We start from the raw sequence: 14,784 nt of genomic DNA, 5'->3' as shown, positions 1-14,784 counted from the left end.
GCTTCACAGGAAGTAAACAGCAGAAAAATTCACAAAAATAAACTCAAAAGAAAAAAGGAGACAAAATCATTTGTAGGTGAAGTGAAACATCAATTTTAAAGAAAAAAACTGTAATTCTAAGCTTCTTTAACCACATGCCACCAGCCCCCACCTCCCGAGAAGCCCTTCCTTTGTTTCCAGGACAACCCTCACTTTTCCTAGGGTGTATTTGCATCCCTGCAAAGATTCCTGCTCCAGGTAGTCAAATCAATGTTGTCCTCCTGCACATAATTCATTGGTATTCAATGATGAGTGCCACCAATTTGAAGCAGGAAACTAGGACATAGGCTAAGCAACTTGACTCTCCTTGCTGCCTGGCAAGTTAGCACCACAAATGGTAAAGAAAGGATAAGCCTTAGGGACAGAGGCTTCTGCCTGGATCTCTAAGCAACTACACTTCACCCACACACATTGGAAGAATGTCAACATAGAAGAAAGGGTGGAATAGAAAGGTCTAAAGAGAGAATGAGCCACATAGCTTCTTTTGGCAAATCAACACTCCAAATAGAAACATCAGGGAAAATACTCTTCTACAACAAAAGAGAAGCTTTGCTGCTAGGATAATTTTCCAAAAGCAGTATTTTTAGGATGGAAAAATTGCCTAGGTCTTTGGAATCTGAATTCTGATGACTAAACCTCTATCTCTCCAGGACATAACGTGAAAACTTAAGAAAGATCCCTGGCCCTGTCTCCCACTCTGCTCTCTCTCTACTTCCCAAAGCCTACAAACCAATCTATACAAGTTCCTGACTGCACTATAAAGCATTTCTCAGGGAGCTTGGAATGCATTAATACTGACTTCAACTTGCTGGAAGTGAGAGTGACAGCAGGCAGGAGGAGAAATAACTGCCAGGCAAAGAGAGACTAAACCAGACTGTCAAAAATAACCAAGGCCTTCCTGAGGATACCCAGGAAGAAAATATACTGTGGCTTTAGCAGAAGCCTGGGCCACAGTATATCATCTCTCATGGCCAACAAAGGGCTTAGGGTCCGAACACTGCCCCTTTTGAAAGGTTGACCCACATCTTAGAGGAAGGCGCTTTAACAGTTAGGTGGCTTTCTACCCTGCTTCTTCCTTGTCCTTCTTTGTGGGGAAGGGAAGAAGACACTGTAGTACACAAGGTTGCTTGGGAAAATGGATTATTCTAATAAAACTTTATTTTTTCAAACACAGCCACAGAGGCAGAACCTCATGTTTAACACACACAGACTTATGGATTGTTTTTAATATAAAACAAAGTTTACGAAAAATTTTTTTTTCCACTTTTTGTATTTGTAATCCCATTAGCACAGGGACTTTGGCAGCAGGTGGGAGTGAAGGGCAGCTGGGCTGCCACTGGGCAGTCACTGGGCACAGGAGGAGAGCACCAGCCTGGGGAGTGGCTTCACTCACACACGCAGGGATACTCACCTACTGGCCAACCACACCACACACACAGCACAGATGCAGACATCTACCCAGTGTCAGCCACATGCCCTGGAGGTGTGCTCCACTCTGGGTAAGCCCAATATGTGAAAATCCAAATAGTCAAAACAGCTAAAGTGGAGGGAGGTTGCTTGCTTTACAAAAAGAAGCAATCATAGGCTGCTTTTAAATGGTCAGCAGTCCAAATGCATTGAAAAATAGCATTTGGTTTACACAGAACTGTTGGAACAGATCTACTGTGTAAAGCAACATGAACCACTTCTTGAAAAGGCTTGTTCCAGGGCCACGGGTTCTTACATTGGGAAGCAAGATGATAGTTCTGACTAGCTTAGTTTACCAGACTGAAAGTAATGGTATTAAAATAATAACTGTAGACCTTCTCCCCTAAGAATGGTGCCCTGGGGCTTTGGGGAAACAAGAGTGGAGGCAGAATCACTGCCTCACTTCTTCAGCTTAGGGCCTGCAGAAACCTCATTGGCATTGCCAGTGACCTGTTGGAAGCTGGCACAACCAATCTGCAGCAGAGAGCCCAGGGATGAGGATACCCCAGGAAGAAAAGAAGTTGGCACCAGGGAAATTATGGCCTGAAGAAGGAGAAGAGCCAAGGGAGGAATGAAACCATAGATGGGCAACTCCTGGGCTCACAGTTTCCCTGGATTCTCCAGAGGGCCTCTCTCAGGCCCCTAGAGATCTGGTAGCCCAGTGGTAACTAGCCAGGAGTTACGGAGGAGCCTCTGAGGGCCAAAGGCTTAAGAAGACATGGCCACCTCCTCTCTGGAGTGAAGATGAGGAGGCTGAAGCCTCACTGATGCTCCGGAAACCCAGAAAAATGTCAGGTTCAATTCCATGAGGAAGAAAACACAAAGACCTTGGTCTTCTTCCCTTACATGAGGAACTGGGTCCTAGGAAACCCTGGAAATTGAAGAGAAAAATGTCCTTGCCATAAACAAGAAGGGTAGGTCCAATTTGGTCAAGCAGGGTCTAACCAAAACTCACAAGCTATTGTGGTGGCAGCTTTAGTATGTGTTTCCACTGGTGCCAGCCCTACCAAGGTACTTAAACCCATCACTGTGGCCACTGGGACCAATGGTCCAGACTCAAGTTCCAGGTAAGAAACAAAAAAGTAAATTCAATCCAATGACAACCAAACTCCCAATTGCTTCTTACAGCCTTTGCTTTATACATCCTCAGCCAATCCTTCAGTGAGCCCCAACCTCCCTATGGTCTCTAAGGGCCAATTAGAGGCAAATAAACATTTCTTGGCAGGAGTGGAAGACAAGCAAACTAGGAAATGCTAAACACCCCTTCCTCTTTCTCAAGCAGCTCGAAGAGGCTGGGCCTGGATCTTGTAAGAACTGGTTTCCTGCAGTTAGCTTCCAAACAGCAGTGCTGCGGTGAGCTCACCCATGTCTGCTGAGGACTGAATGCCACTTCTGCTGCAGGTCTGCCTCACTAGATACTGGGGACCAATATAGGGCCTTCCTACCTAGTCTATGACCTAAAAAGGCAGAGGGTAAGGGGAAAAGGGTCTCATCCAGCAGAGAAGAGAGAGATGGAACCTCCCTAACCCTGCCTCAGTTGCTCATGTGCCATGTGCAACTCTACTCAAGAGGGCAAAAGAGGCAGCTGGTATAAAGCCTGACAATCTGATGAGACGAAAAGGCCAGCACAGAAAAAATATGGTGACGCCCCCTCATCTGCATTCCCCAATATACTAGATCGAGCTAGTGGGTGGGTAGGGGAGCTGAGGAAAAGATCATTAGCTGAAGTCACAGCACTTAAAACACCCTGCTGTGCCCCAAAACGAAACCCTTTGCAGAGTTGGTGATACTATGGATTACAAGCCTGGTTCCAGAGCTATTTAGAAAAAAGGAAAACTTGGTGCCCACCTCTTAACTGCTTGAGCAAACCCACCATCCTGTAAAAAACTCAAGATCCTGGGGGTAATCATGATACTCTGCTGTTAGGGAGCAACTGCCTTCCTTCCCTAAGGCTACACAAACACACCCTTCCACAAGTACACTCCCATGCACGCACACACTCTCACACAGTTTCTCCGAGGAGGCTGACTCAACCCCCCACCCTGGCCAAATTCTAAGACACAAGTGCCCTTTGAAGCAAAGGGGCTAGTGAAATTCCCCGAGCTGGGGTCAGCAGACCCCTTCCTTCCCTGCCCACTGCTCTCTTCGTGGCAGGGATACTCACACTCAGGGCCGCCATGGGAAGGGTCTGCTCTGGGGCTGTCCCTCCCGCCACCAGCTCCGTTTATCTTGTCCCGGCCAGTCTCTCAGCATGGTCGAGCTTGCTGGAGCGAGAAGATTTCCGGCTGCCCTGAGTCGGAGCCCTCCACTCACCCCCATTCCCAGGCTAGGCCCCCAGCCTTGGGGCCTCGACACTTGTTAGTAGCCATAAGAGAGTCAGTCTGTGTGGCCCCAGGAAGCAGCCTCTCAGTTTTAGTTCTCCTCAATCAAATTCAAGTCCAGGTCTCCAAAGTCCTGCTGGCACAGTGTCCGCTTGCTCAGTGCCTGCCGACCCCACCGCACAGCCCCCTCCTCCTCCTCTTCGCTTTCACTCAGCACCTGGGAGGAACCCCCAATGGGGCTGCAGGAATCAGAGAGGGGTTGGGGGCTACAGGCCATGAACCATGGTGGAGAGATGCTGCTGCCTTCCCGGGCTGTTTCTTGGAGACAGAGACCTCCTGAGTATGGTTTCTGTCAAAGAAAGAAAGAAGACAGTTACACCTAAAGGCAAGAATCCTAGGTTTTAGGGTGAGGTTTGTAAACTTTCTGACAAAATTTGGAGCCCACTGTTTCCACTAGATTTAGAAGCTTTTGCTCAAAGCAATAGGAAAAAAAAATGATTTAGAAGCTCTATGCAGGCAGGAACATCTGCATTGTACTACTCTGTACTGCCAGTGCCTAGTCAGTCAGTAAATGTTTGCAGATGGGATGGACAACTGTATGAAAAAGTGAATCTATTCTTAAAGAGGTTTGTATAACCCAGTGGTCTAGAAAGAATAATGTGAAAAAAGTGAGCAAGTGCATACAATAACTGCACTCACACTAGGAAGTCAAAAAACATTTGTTTAACAGATGACTACACTATAGCAGCCCAACTTGCTTCAGCCTTCACAGACCCACTTTGAAGCAGTGACAAGCAAGTGGCAAAACCAGCTTCGGGCACAAGGAGTGGGCACTGATGATGGGATTTTTTGCAGCTTATGCATTCTTAAAAAGGAGGGAAGCCGGGCACGGTGGCTCACGCCTGTAATCCCAGCTTTGGGAGGCTGAGGTGGGCGGATCACCTGAGGTCAGGAGTTCGAGACCTGCCTGACCAATACGGTGAAACCCCATCTTTAAAAAAAAAAAAAAGGGAGGGAAAGTACCACTTGCAGGACAATTTGGGATTCCTGTTGGAAGGTTTAACATGGTCTCACCCCAGTTTCTCTAACTCCCAGGATTAAGGCATTTCACAGGATGGGGGGACTTTTAGTGCTAAAACTGGGACAGTCTCAGGCAAGCTGGGATGGTGGGTCACCCTAGCTAAGAGCTAAAGGAGGTGCTGCTGGTGGGTGGCAGGGGAGCAGGGGAATGAAGCTAGGGGCTAGCTCAAAAGTGGGAACAGAACAGAGTCCCCACACTCCCATCCAAGCTCCCCTAGTCTTGCTGGTCCCACCTGATTCATCTTGTCAAAGTCCAAGGAAGGCCGCAGACGCCGGGGGTCCTCCTCGTGGCGCCGCTTGACCCCTGTTTTGCGGGCATCCAGATCACAAGGCTGTGAGCGGCTTCGGGGAAGGTTGCGGAGACCTCGAGGTCGCCAGGGCAGCTCTGGGGAGGATGCGGGAGAGCTCCGGGCAGAAGGCAAGAAGCGGCTTGCCTGTGGGCCCAGGCTGGGTGACAGGGAGAAGCGGCGCTGAGGTGGGCAAGGTGACAAGGACTCAGCATCACTCTCCCAGGAGCCACTCTGAGGGGAGGCAGCGCAGGGTCGAGAGGAATCTTGGGCCAGGGCCAGGCTGAAGAAAGGAGGGCTGTAGGGTCTGTGGGCTGGGGCACATTGAGAAGAGGCACTGGGAGCTTGGAGGAACCTGAGGCTGGAGACCCGCTTTGGGGGGCTCTGGTGAGGCACCTGCGGCCCACCCCCTCCACCACTGCCCCGGTGCTTGATGGGAGTCCACAGCTTGGAGGGGGCGGGCCGCCACACCGGCTGCCAGCGAGACAGGTCCACGGGCACTGAGAGTGAGCGGCAGTGCCTCTTAGATGGAGGGGCAGGGGGCACAGGAAGTTTCTCTGGGTCTGGGGGCTCAGGGCTTAGGACTTGGGAGAGGGGCTGCTCCTTGGGGGAGCTTCCCCGACTGGGTGGTCTGAGGTGCAGGCTCAGGCCTGAGGGATGATAGCTGAAGTTGAGGCTGTCCTGGAACTCAGCACAGGAACAGTGGGGCAGGCCCCTCCAGGAAGCACCTTCTGGAAGGCATTCACAATAAAAATAATATTAATGATAGCTTACATTTTTAAAGAACTTACCATGTGCCATACAATGTACGGAGCACTTTATGTGAAATTTTCCAAAAACCTCATGAGGTAGGTATTATCATTATCATTATCCCCATTTCACAGATAAGAGAAATTCAGTAACTTTCCCCAAATCACACGGCAATTAAAAGACCAAAGGATTCAAATCCAGATCTGTCTGATGCCAAGGCCAGGTTTCTAAACGACTATGTTATATTGCCTCCATTTTGACAAACTACCTGGAATCAAAAACATTTCATCAACTGCCTGCCACTCCCTCTCAAAAGTAAAAGAAGTCAAGAGAAACAAACAGGTCTATGTGTGTTCCTGTTCATCCCTCCCCCAGCCCCTCCCCCACTCTTGCCCTGTATGCTGAAAAGCAGGCCTGTGCTCTCCTTCTTTGGCCTTTCCTCTTCTCATGTGTCAACAGCACGAAGTCAGGAGTTAGGGCTGCCAAGAAGTAAGAGGTAATCAGGCAGGTAAGAGATCACTGTTATTCCTAGGGAGGGCAGACAGGGTGGGGAAGGCCTTTGACAGTAAAATCCAGGCTTGAGAAACCCTAAGACTTTGTGCTGCTCGTGTTCCTCTGTGTCTGGCTACCCGCATACTCCGAATCCCTTCCTCTAGGCCTTCCTTAAATCCAAAGAGATGGAGGGACCAAGGGAAGGAAGGGAAAATGGACTAAAAGAAACGATTCTCACTCACTGTATTCCAATCAAAAATGTGACTTTTGGGAGATGGCTCATTAAGGGACTAAGGGCCTAGTCCAAACTCCTCTGGCTAGCTGGTGGAATTCTGCAAGGGCTGGATATTTGAAGCAATTGACAAGCATATGAAGTCAGACTTGATGATGGCAAAATTAATACTGACTGTATTTAGTCAATAGTTCTTCCCCCTGCTAACCTCTATGAGGGCAGGAACCATGAGTTCATGTTCTATACTTATAATACAATACCTGGTTTCCAGCAAGTCTTTAATAAACAGGAAGAAGAGACCGAATGAACATGTTTTTGCCACAGCACCTTCCTTGCTAGGTATCCCAACAGAAAATGAGATGCAGAACAGCTCAGCAGCATGAGTTAGAGAGTTCTGATTGTCCACTAGTGATGCCTCCACCTAAATGTCCCTATATGATCATGGGCCCCTTGACTGAGTAATTAATAATCTAGGAATTTATACTTCAGATATATTTTTACATGCACAAAAATGACACATGTACAAGGTTATTTGCTACAGTATTTTTCTTTTTTTTTTTTTTCTTTTTTTGAGACAGAGTCTCACTCTGTTGCCCAAGCTGAAGTGTAGTGGGCACAATCTAGGCTCACTGCAACCTCCACCTCCCAGGTTCAAGCGATTCTCCTGCCTCAGCCTCCTGAGTAGCTGGGATTATAGGCACTTGCCACCATGCCCAGCTAATTTTTTTTTTAAGATAGAGTCTTGCACTGTCACCTGGGCTAGAGTACAACAGCACAGTCTTGGCTCACTGCGATTTCTACCTTCCGGGTTCAAGCTATTCTCCTGCCTCAGCCTCCTGAATAGCTAGGATTACAGGTGCACACCACCACACTGGACTGATTTTTTTATAGTTTTAGTAGAGACGGGGTTCCACTATATTGGCCAGACTGGTCTCGAACTCCTGACCTCATGATCCACCCATCTTGGCCTCACAAAGTGCTGCAATTACAGGCATGATCCACTGCACCTGGCTAATTTTTGTATTTTTAGTAGAGACGGGGTTTCACTATGTTGGGCAGGCTGGTCTCAAACTCCTAGCCTCAAGTGATTTACCCACCTTGGCTTCCCAAAGTGCTGGGATAACAGGCGTGAGCCACCACGCCTGGCCCACTACAATTTTATATATCTAAACAAGATTGGAAATAACCTAAATGTAAATCAATAGAAGATTTGTTAAATAAGCCACTCTACCAGCATTTTAGGAGGCAGAGGCAGGCGGATCACCTGAGGTTGGCAGTTCAAGACCAGCCTGAACACATGGAGAAACCCTGTCTCTACTAAAATTATAAAATTAGCTGAGTGTGGTGGCCCATGCCTGTAATCCCAGCTGCTCAGGAGGTTGAGGCGGGAGAAATGTTTGAACCCAGGAGGCAGAGGTTGAGGTGAGCCAAGATCACGCCATTGCACTCCAGAGCAAAACTCCATCTCAAAAAAATAAAAATAAAAAATAAGCCACTGTACATTGATACAGTGTAATAATATGAAGCTATAGATAATAAGAGAATGCTCAGCATTCTGATAGAGAAAGATCTCCTAGCTATATTAAAGTTTTTTGAGATAGAATCTTGCTCTGTTGTCCAGGATGGAGTGCAGTGGCACAATCTCGGCTCACCACAACCTCTGCCTCCCAAGTTCCAGTGATTCTCCTGCCTCAGCCTCCCGAGTAGCTGAGACTACTAGCACATGTCACCATGCCTGGCTAATTTTCGTATTTGTAGTATAGACGGCGTTTCACTATGTTGGCTAGGATGGTCTCAAAGTCCTGACTTCATGATCCACATGTTGGGATTACAGGCGTGAGCCACTGCACCAGGCCAGTTTCTCTTTTTAAAAAAGGTACAAAATGATATATAATATGCAACCTTTTGTGTTAAAAATGTGGAAATAAAATAGGTGCAGCAAACCACCATGGTACATGTATATCTATGTAACAAACCTGTATATTCTGCACATGTACCCCAGAACTTAAAGTAAAAAAAAAAAAAAAAAAAGAGAGAGAAGAAAATATATACATTTGCTTCTTTTCATATAAAAAAATTCCAGTCACATATACTGAAAAGAAACTAATACTTTTAGGGAGGTGGCAGAAGCTGGGTAGATAGGGAACAGGAGAGTAAGACAGATTTTTCTCAGCATAACCTTTTTGTTATTTTTTAAATTCTGAACCATGTGAATGTATTAGCTATTAAAAAAAATTAAACTATACAAGTCCCCACAGAGCTAGAATAAGAGTAAACTAACCAGATAACTTTCATGCTAGAACATGAAAGACAACTACCAATCTCAGAAGTTGACCCTGGCAAGAAAGTTCTAGGGCTAGGCTTGCCAACCCTGGTCACTGGAAACCAATGATAGAAATGTGTGGAGATAGGCATGGGTATACACAAACACACACGATGCCTTACCAGACACAAGCTGGAAAGGGTTCCCACAGTTGGAGATGTCTGCATGATCAGGCAAAGGCTAAGAAAGAGAGAATATCCATCATGATTTGGATTCAGGACACACTGACAGATTTCTAGGAAGCCCTCTTCAGTTCTCCTCTGCAATTCATGAGCTATAGGGATGTTAGGGACATTAAGCGTTCTTCCTTTTGTCTTCCCAAAGTTAGTAAGTCAAACAGTCCACATCTTCCACCATCTCAAACCCTTCTCCACCCAGGTTTAGCTGTCCCTTCTATATAGGTGGAAAAATCCCTGCCCCCTTCCTTTTGGGCTGGGTTTTGAGCCGTTAATGGGCTCTTCCAGGTTAAGTACCATGATTCATACAGCACAGGACAAGAGTAAAGTAGTAGCAACAATCAGCCTCAGAAAAAAGGGGGAAGGGGTCGTGGAGAAGCAGGAAGACTGGTCTTTTACCAGACTGATGCTGAAGCGTGTGCATTTCAGCTCATCCAGAGTCTGCTTCTGTAGCTGCTCAGTGATCAGGGTTATCATGATTCTCCCCAGGATTTGACTTGCACACTTTGGAGCAAATGATGGATGTCTTCCCTGTTGTTCTTCCAGACCTCACTCGTGAGCCGTCTTCTGCCACTGCAGCACCATTCTAGCACCATTGGGACTTCCCTCTCCAGTCATGCCTGCTGAGTCTGCCAATTAGAGGGACCAGCCCCAAGTGATATTAGAGATGCACCTGGTCCAGAGATGGAAAATGCATGGCACACATACCACAGCACCCGTAAGCCAGGCCTCTGGCAGACATCAACTGATCACAGCTCTTTCCTGCTAAGCCTAAACATAGCTTCAGAAATTATGAACTTGGCAGTCTAGATACGAAATAAAATAGAGTTGGCAATCAAGTTGAAACTTATTTGCCACTCTTAACCTGGTTCATGCTCTGTTGTTTCTAAATGGAATACAAGTACCACTTAGAAAACAGCTGCTCAAGTGAGAGAGAGGGATGCCCAAACGATCATTTCCATCAAGATCAGCCCAGTATTTTATCTTCCAGTCAGAAGTGAAAAGAGGTACTCTTCTCCTAAACTACAGAGATAGTAATAAGAGAACAAGGAGGAACGGTGGTTGTAGGCATGACTTTCTGCTTTGGACCAGAGTACATAGGATTTTATGTCCTCCCACAGCCTAAATATCTAATATTATTATTGTTTTCCCATAGATACTGTGTATGTTTTCTTATCAAATAGGAAGAGGATAAGGAAATGGTCAGGGTAATTCCAATACATTTCAACTCCACGGACATTATAAACAACTACATGACTTCATTCGACTAAGTTTTTAGCCTGATCTGAAGCAAAGACCATGGATACAGTTAAGGAAGATTCTTTCTCATGGTCAATTTCTGACAGAAGCAAACTTACTCCATCAGAGAACAGGCTTCAAGCCCACAAAATTACCCAAGGGGCCTTGCTCAAGGGAAAAGGGGAGGTTAAGCCAGAGTTTTGATTTTGTTCTGTCTATTCCCAGAAATGACCAGCAAGCTGACAGCTTACCAGAGAATGTATGCAGCATTAGCTAGTCAAGAGAACAAATGATCAAGAAATCTAATTATTAATCTAATTTTCTGAGAGTTTTGGCAAATCATTTAATAGTTCTTGGCCTCAGTTTACCCATATGTAAAGTAGGCAGAATAATCTAAACCTGTCACAGGAACAACATACTGAAATGTACAAAAGGTACCACCTACCCTGTAAAAATCAGGAGTCCACATACACTACCATTTCTCATTTCCATTTGTGAATCTTCAAGACCTCAGAATGTCAGAAGTAATGATATCAGTAAGATGAAGAAGGCAAAAGGGTCTATCTCTGGCTGAATACCATCCTCCCTCACTTGCACACTAAGAAAAGCCCAAGAGGGCTCTTCCTTCTGTGACCTTGGGGGCAGACCACTCTACAATAAAGAGGAAATCATCTCTAACCCATTCACACCTCAGAAGGAGGCCACAAGGAAGAGCAAAGAAATAAACCTGGATGTACTTGGAGTTCATTGGAAGAAAGGTGCAAGAGAAGTCAATCATCATTAGAGTTAACTATTATTTTCATGCATAATTATGACCACCCTGAACAAAATTCTAGCTTCCGGGGAGCTCCCTTCAGCTGCTTCCCCTATGTTCTTTTGGGAGAAGCTAAAGCTTATATCACTTCTGCTCTTGGTTTCTTAACTCTGCCCTCAAAGATCAACCAGAGAGGAAACCTAAGTGCAGGATTTCACCCTAGAGACCCCAGGCCTCAGGCTAACCAGCTATGAGGAGCAGGGTAGTGAAACAAACTCTCTAGCTTTTCGAAAGACATTTGGACAAACAGCAAACTCTCAACCATCTCTAGGATCAAGCGAAGAGAGTGAATTTGTGTTTTTCTGCATTTTAATTGTTGGGATGTGGCCACACACAGCGGTAATTGGAACAATGCAACTACCACCACGCAACTGATACTCTCAGCCCGAGTTTCCTAAAACAGGCCAGGCTGAGAGGGGGAACAGAACGGAAGCCATAAGGAATCAAACCAGGACACAAAAGAAGGCAAACCAGCTCCGCGAGGGGCCTCCTCTTTCTCAAGCAGGCATTGAAAAAAGTGTAAGAAGCCCGATCTTGCTGCCTTCCTTCCCCTTCCATTTTGTATATCTGAAGGGTAGAGACAGCCCTGAACGTTCACTAAACAAGTTAAAACTTCAGTTTAACAACTGGCACAAGGGCTCAGCCCTTCACAGAGCAGCAGGCCGCTAGGCCCTCTCAGCAACCCCACCAGGCCTAACCCTCAGTCCAGGCTTTTCCTCCACCATCAGCCCCCTAAAATAAAGATCGGACCCCCACCCCATCTGCTACTGGATGGCAGTAACCCCTGACACTCCTCCTGTTTTAGGGATGCTGAGGTTGTACTGAATCTAGACAAGGTAGAATCAAGTCAGGCCAAGAGGAAGGAGAGTCACAAATCCCTTGGGGACCTTCCCCCCAGGTCCCAGCCCTGCACCTCTTGGGGAGACTAATGGAAAACATGAGGAAGGCAGGGAGGTGCATGAACAGGTAAGTGGAGACCTTCCGCGTCTTCTTCCATATGGTTCTGGTGGGGATAGGGGTGACAAGTGGGAAACACCCCTCCCCCCACCCCCATGAAGAAGCAAAAGGCTAGGCCCCTCCAATCTTCAAGCTATCCCTCTGTTGCCCTGCCTGTCCCCGCGGGGTGGGGCATGAGGCGTCCGCTGGTCCGCGGTGGGGGGTGGGGGTCGCCAAGGCTTGCTCAGGGGGGCTGGCGTTCGCCTCTTCACACTAGGTTCCATCATCTGGCCGCGGGAAGCGAACTCAAGACGCAAGGGATGGGGAGGGTCTGGGACTTAGCACTCCGCCACCCCCTCCCCCACCGGGTCCCGTGCTCTCCCCGCGGAGGCGGCCTGCTAGGCCCGGCCGCGCGGGCGGCCGGACTGGGGGAGGGGAAAGAGGGAAGGAGGGAGGGACAGTTGAGGTGCCCGCCCCGAGGCCCCAGAGCCACCTGCCCTCGGCCACCTACCGCGGCTCCTACAGCTCCCAGGGCCACGGCCGGAGCAGCTCTGAGCGCTCCGTTCGCCCCACGGTGCCCTTAAAAGGCGCTGGGGCGAACCAACGAGTCCCTGAGGAGAGTAGGGGGACAGCTCCGGCTCGCAGAATCCCCCCGAGCCACCCGCGGAGGCCGCAGCCCCGTGCGGTGTCTCTCTCAACGTCTTTCTCAGATAGCGCTGTCGGAAACTAGCCTGGCGCTTTGATTTAGGGATGGGAGTGGTTTCCTTACTAACGAGTCACCCCCTGCAAAATATCTCAGAAAGTGGACAGTCCCAGTCCGAGGCACATCTTGAAACCCGCGGGGGAGGCCGCGTCGGAAGAAGGTAAACAAAGGCATCGCCCCTGGCCTCCCTCCCTCCATCGGCCCAACTGCAGCCTCCCACTCGGTTCGGACCGCGTCACGCAATTAGCCACAGTGCCCCTCACCTGCTCTGCTGCTCCGCCCTCCACGGCCACCTCTTCGAAGGAATCCCCCTTCCCCCAGCAAAGGACCTGTCCGCCGCGTGAAGGCTGCTGGGAAGTGTGGTCCAAGCGCCGATCAGGGCCTGCTCTGAGTCCCAGGAGCCCCTCTTGCAGCTGCCGGATCGGCATGAACCTTAAAAACCCAGGACTTACAATGGTTCCGGGGCCGTTTCCACTAGGTTTTGTAATTTGCCCTCACCGAGAACACTTTGTAAAGCTCAGGATAGCCCAAGGCTGTTCGCTCCCTCTCCTCCCTCTCCGCTCCCCCCTTCAGCAGGATGAGGTAATGGGATTGTGATTATGACATCATAGGCGTTTCAGTTGCTTGCGTTGGGTGGGGGGAGGTGCGTGGAGGGGGGGGAGGTGCGGGGAGGTGGGGAGAAGTACGGTGGTTACACTTTCCTTAAACAGAAAGGGACGGAGGAAACAGGCAGATGGGGAAAAGATGTTGACGGCGCTGCATTTCCACTTCAGGAAGACAAAACCACCTTTTATTTAGTCTCCACCACTACCACCACTGCCCACATGAGCCAAAGTTTAAGTCTTTTTTAAAGAGACTGAATGTAGACATTACTGTGTGAAGAGGTTGGGTTGATGGTTTCTGGCTCTTATGTAAATTTGAGTCTCATGTTCACAGATGGTTCAGGGAGACAAGCAAAAAAGTGGATAAAGAAGAGGCGTTAAACAATGCCTTCATGTTGTGATCTCTTTGTAATGCAAAGTTTTCGATTTTTTAAAAAAATTGATTGGAAAGTAGCAGTAATGCAAGTAATCTTCACTATTACACTTAGTAGAAAGTCATCCGAAAGACATCTGTTCTCTGTAAATATTTTTTGCCTTACTCATAACTGGGACAGGTAAATAGCTGTGATCAGCTGGAAGGTAGAGCCAATGGTGGGGGTCTTCCTCACTGAGCCAGGGAGATGGGGAGGCAGGAGCCACAAAGTCTGCAAACTGAAAAAGAGTAGAGGAAAAGTGAGGTACAATCCTAACTGAGAAAATAGGGGTGGAGAGATTTACCTTGCACTGCCTATTTCCCTTTGGCAAAAGGAGCAGAGGCAGGAGCCATGAAGGATAGGACACATGGTTTCCCATAATTGCACTTATGTGCCAGACACCATGCTTTTTTTTTTTTTTTTTTTTTTTTTTTTTTTTGTAGAAACAGGGTTTTGCTCTGTTGCTCAGGCTGGAGTGCAGTGAGAACATTATAGCTGACTGCAGCTTGAACTTCTGGGCTCAAGCAGTCCTTCCCATCTCAGCCTCCTGAGTAGCTAGAACTACAGGGGTGTGCCACCATGCCCAGCATATTTATCTCTATTTTTGTAGAGAGAGGGTCCTTGCTATGTTGCCCAGGGTGGTCTGAAACTTCTGGCCTCAAATGATCTTCCTAGCTTGGCCTCACAAAGTGCTGGAATGGTCAGGCATGATGACTCACACCTGTAATCCCAGAACTTTGGAAAGCTGAGGCAGACAGATCATCTGAGGTCAGGTGTTGCAGATCAGCCTGGCCAACAGGGTGAAACCCCATCTCTACTAAAAAATACAAAAATTAGCTGGGCGTGGTGGCGCCCACCTGTGATCCCAGCTACTCCGGAAGCTGAGGCAGGAGAATCGCTTGAACCCAGG

At 48.0% G+C, this 14,784-nt stretch overlaps 1 protein-coding gene across 2 annotated transcripts; it reads right to left on the bottom strand.

Annotated features, from left to right (window-relative positions):
* Positions 1–1,179: 1,179 nt before the first annotated feature.
* FAM53C (family with sequence similarity 53 member C) lies at positions 1,180–13,419 on the bottom strand. 2 transcript variants are annotated; one of them, XM_074379955.1, is made up of 5 exons: positions 13,123–13,419; positions 9,567–9,796; positions 9,114–9,171; positions 5,141–5,925; positions 1,180–4,176 (listed from the first exon to the last, which is right to left on the bottom strand). In XM_074379955.1, exons 2-5 carry the CDS (start codon positions 9,642–9,644, stop codon positions 3,919–3,921), a joined length of 1,179 nt encoding a protein of 392 aa, XP_074236056.1. In that variant the 5' UTR covers positions 9,645–9,796; positions 13,123–13,419; the 3' UTR covers positions 1,180–3,918. The 2 variants fall into 2 exon arrangements, with proteins under 2 accessions (XP_074236056.1, XP_003933991.1); XM_003933942.4 differs by lacking the exon at positions 13,123–13,419 and adding an exon at positions 12,668–12,882.
* Positions 13,420–14,784: the final 1,365 nt, after the last annotated feature.

This window comes from Saimiri boliviensis, chromosome 1 (assembly GCF_048565385.1).
Source record: "Saimiri boliviensis isolate mSaiBol1 chromosome 1, mSaiBol1.pri, whole genome shotgun sequence".
Classification (NCBI taxonomy): Eukaryota; Metazoa; Chordata; class Mammalia; order Primates; family Cebidae; genus Saimiri; species Saimiri boliviensis.
This window is presented reverse-complemented; position numbering and strand designations above follow the sequence as displayed.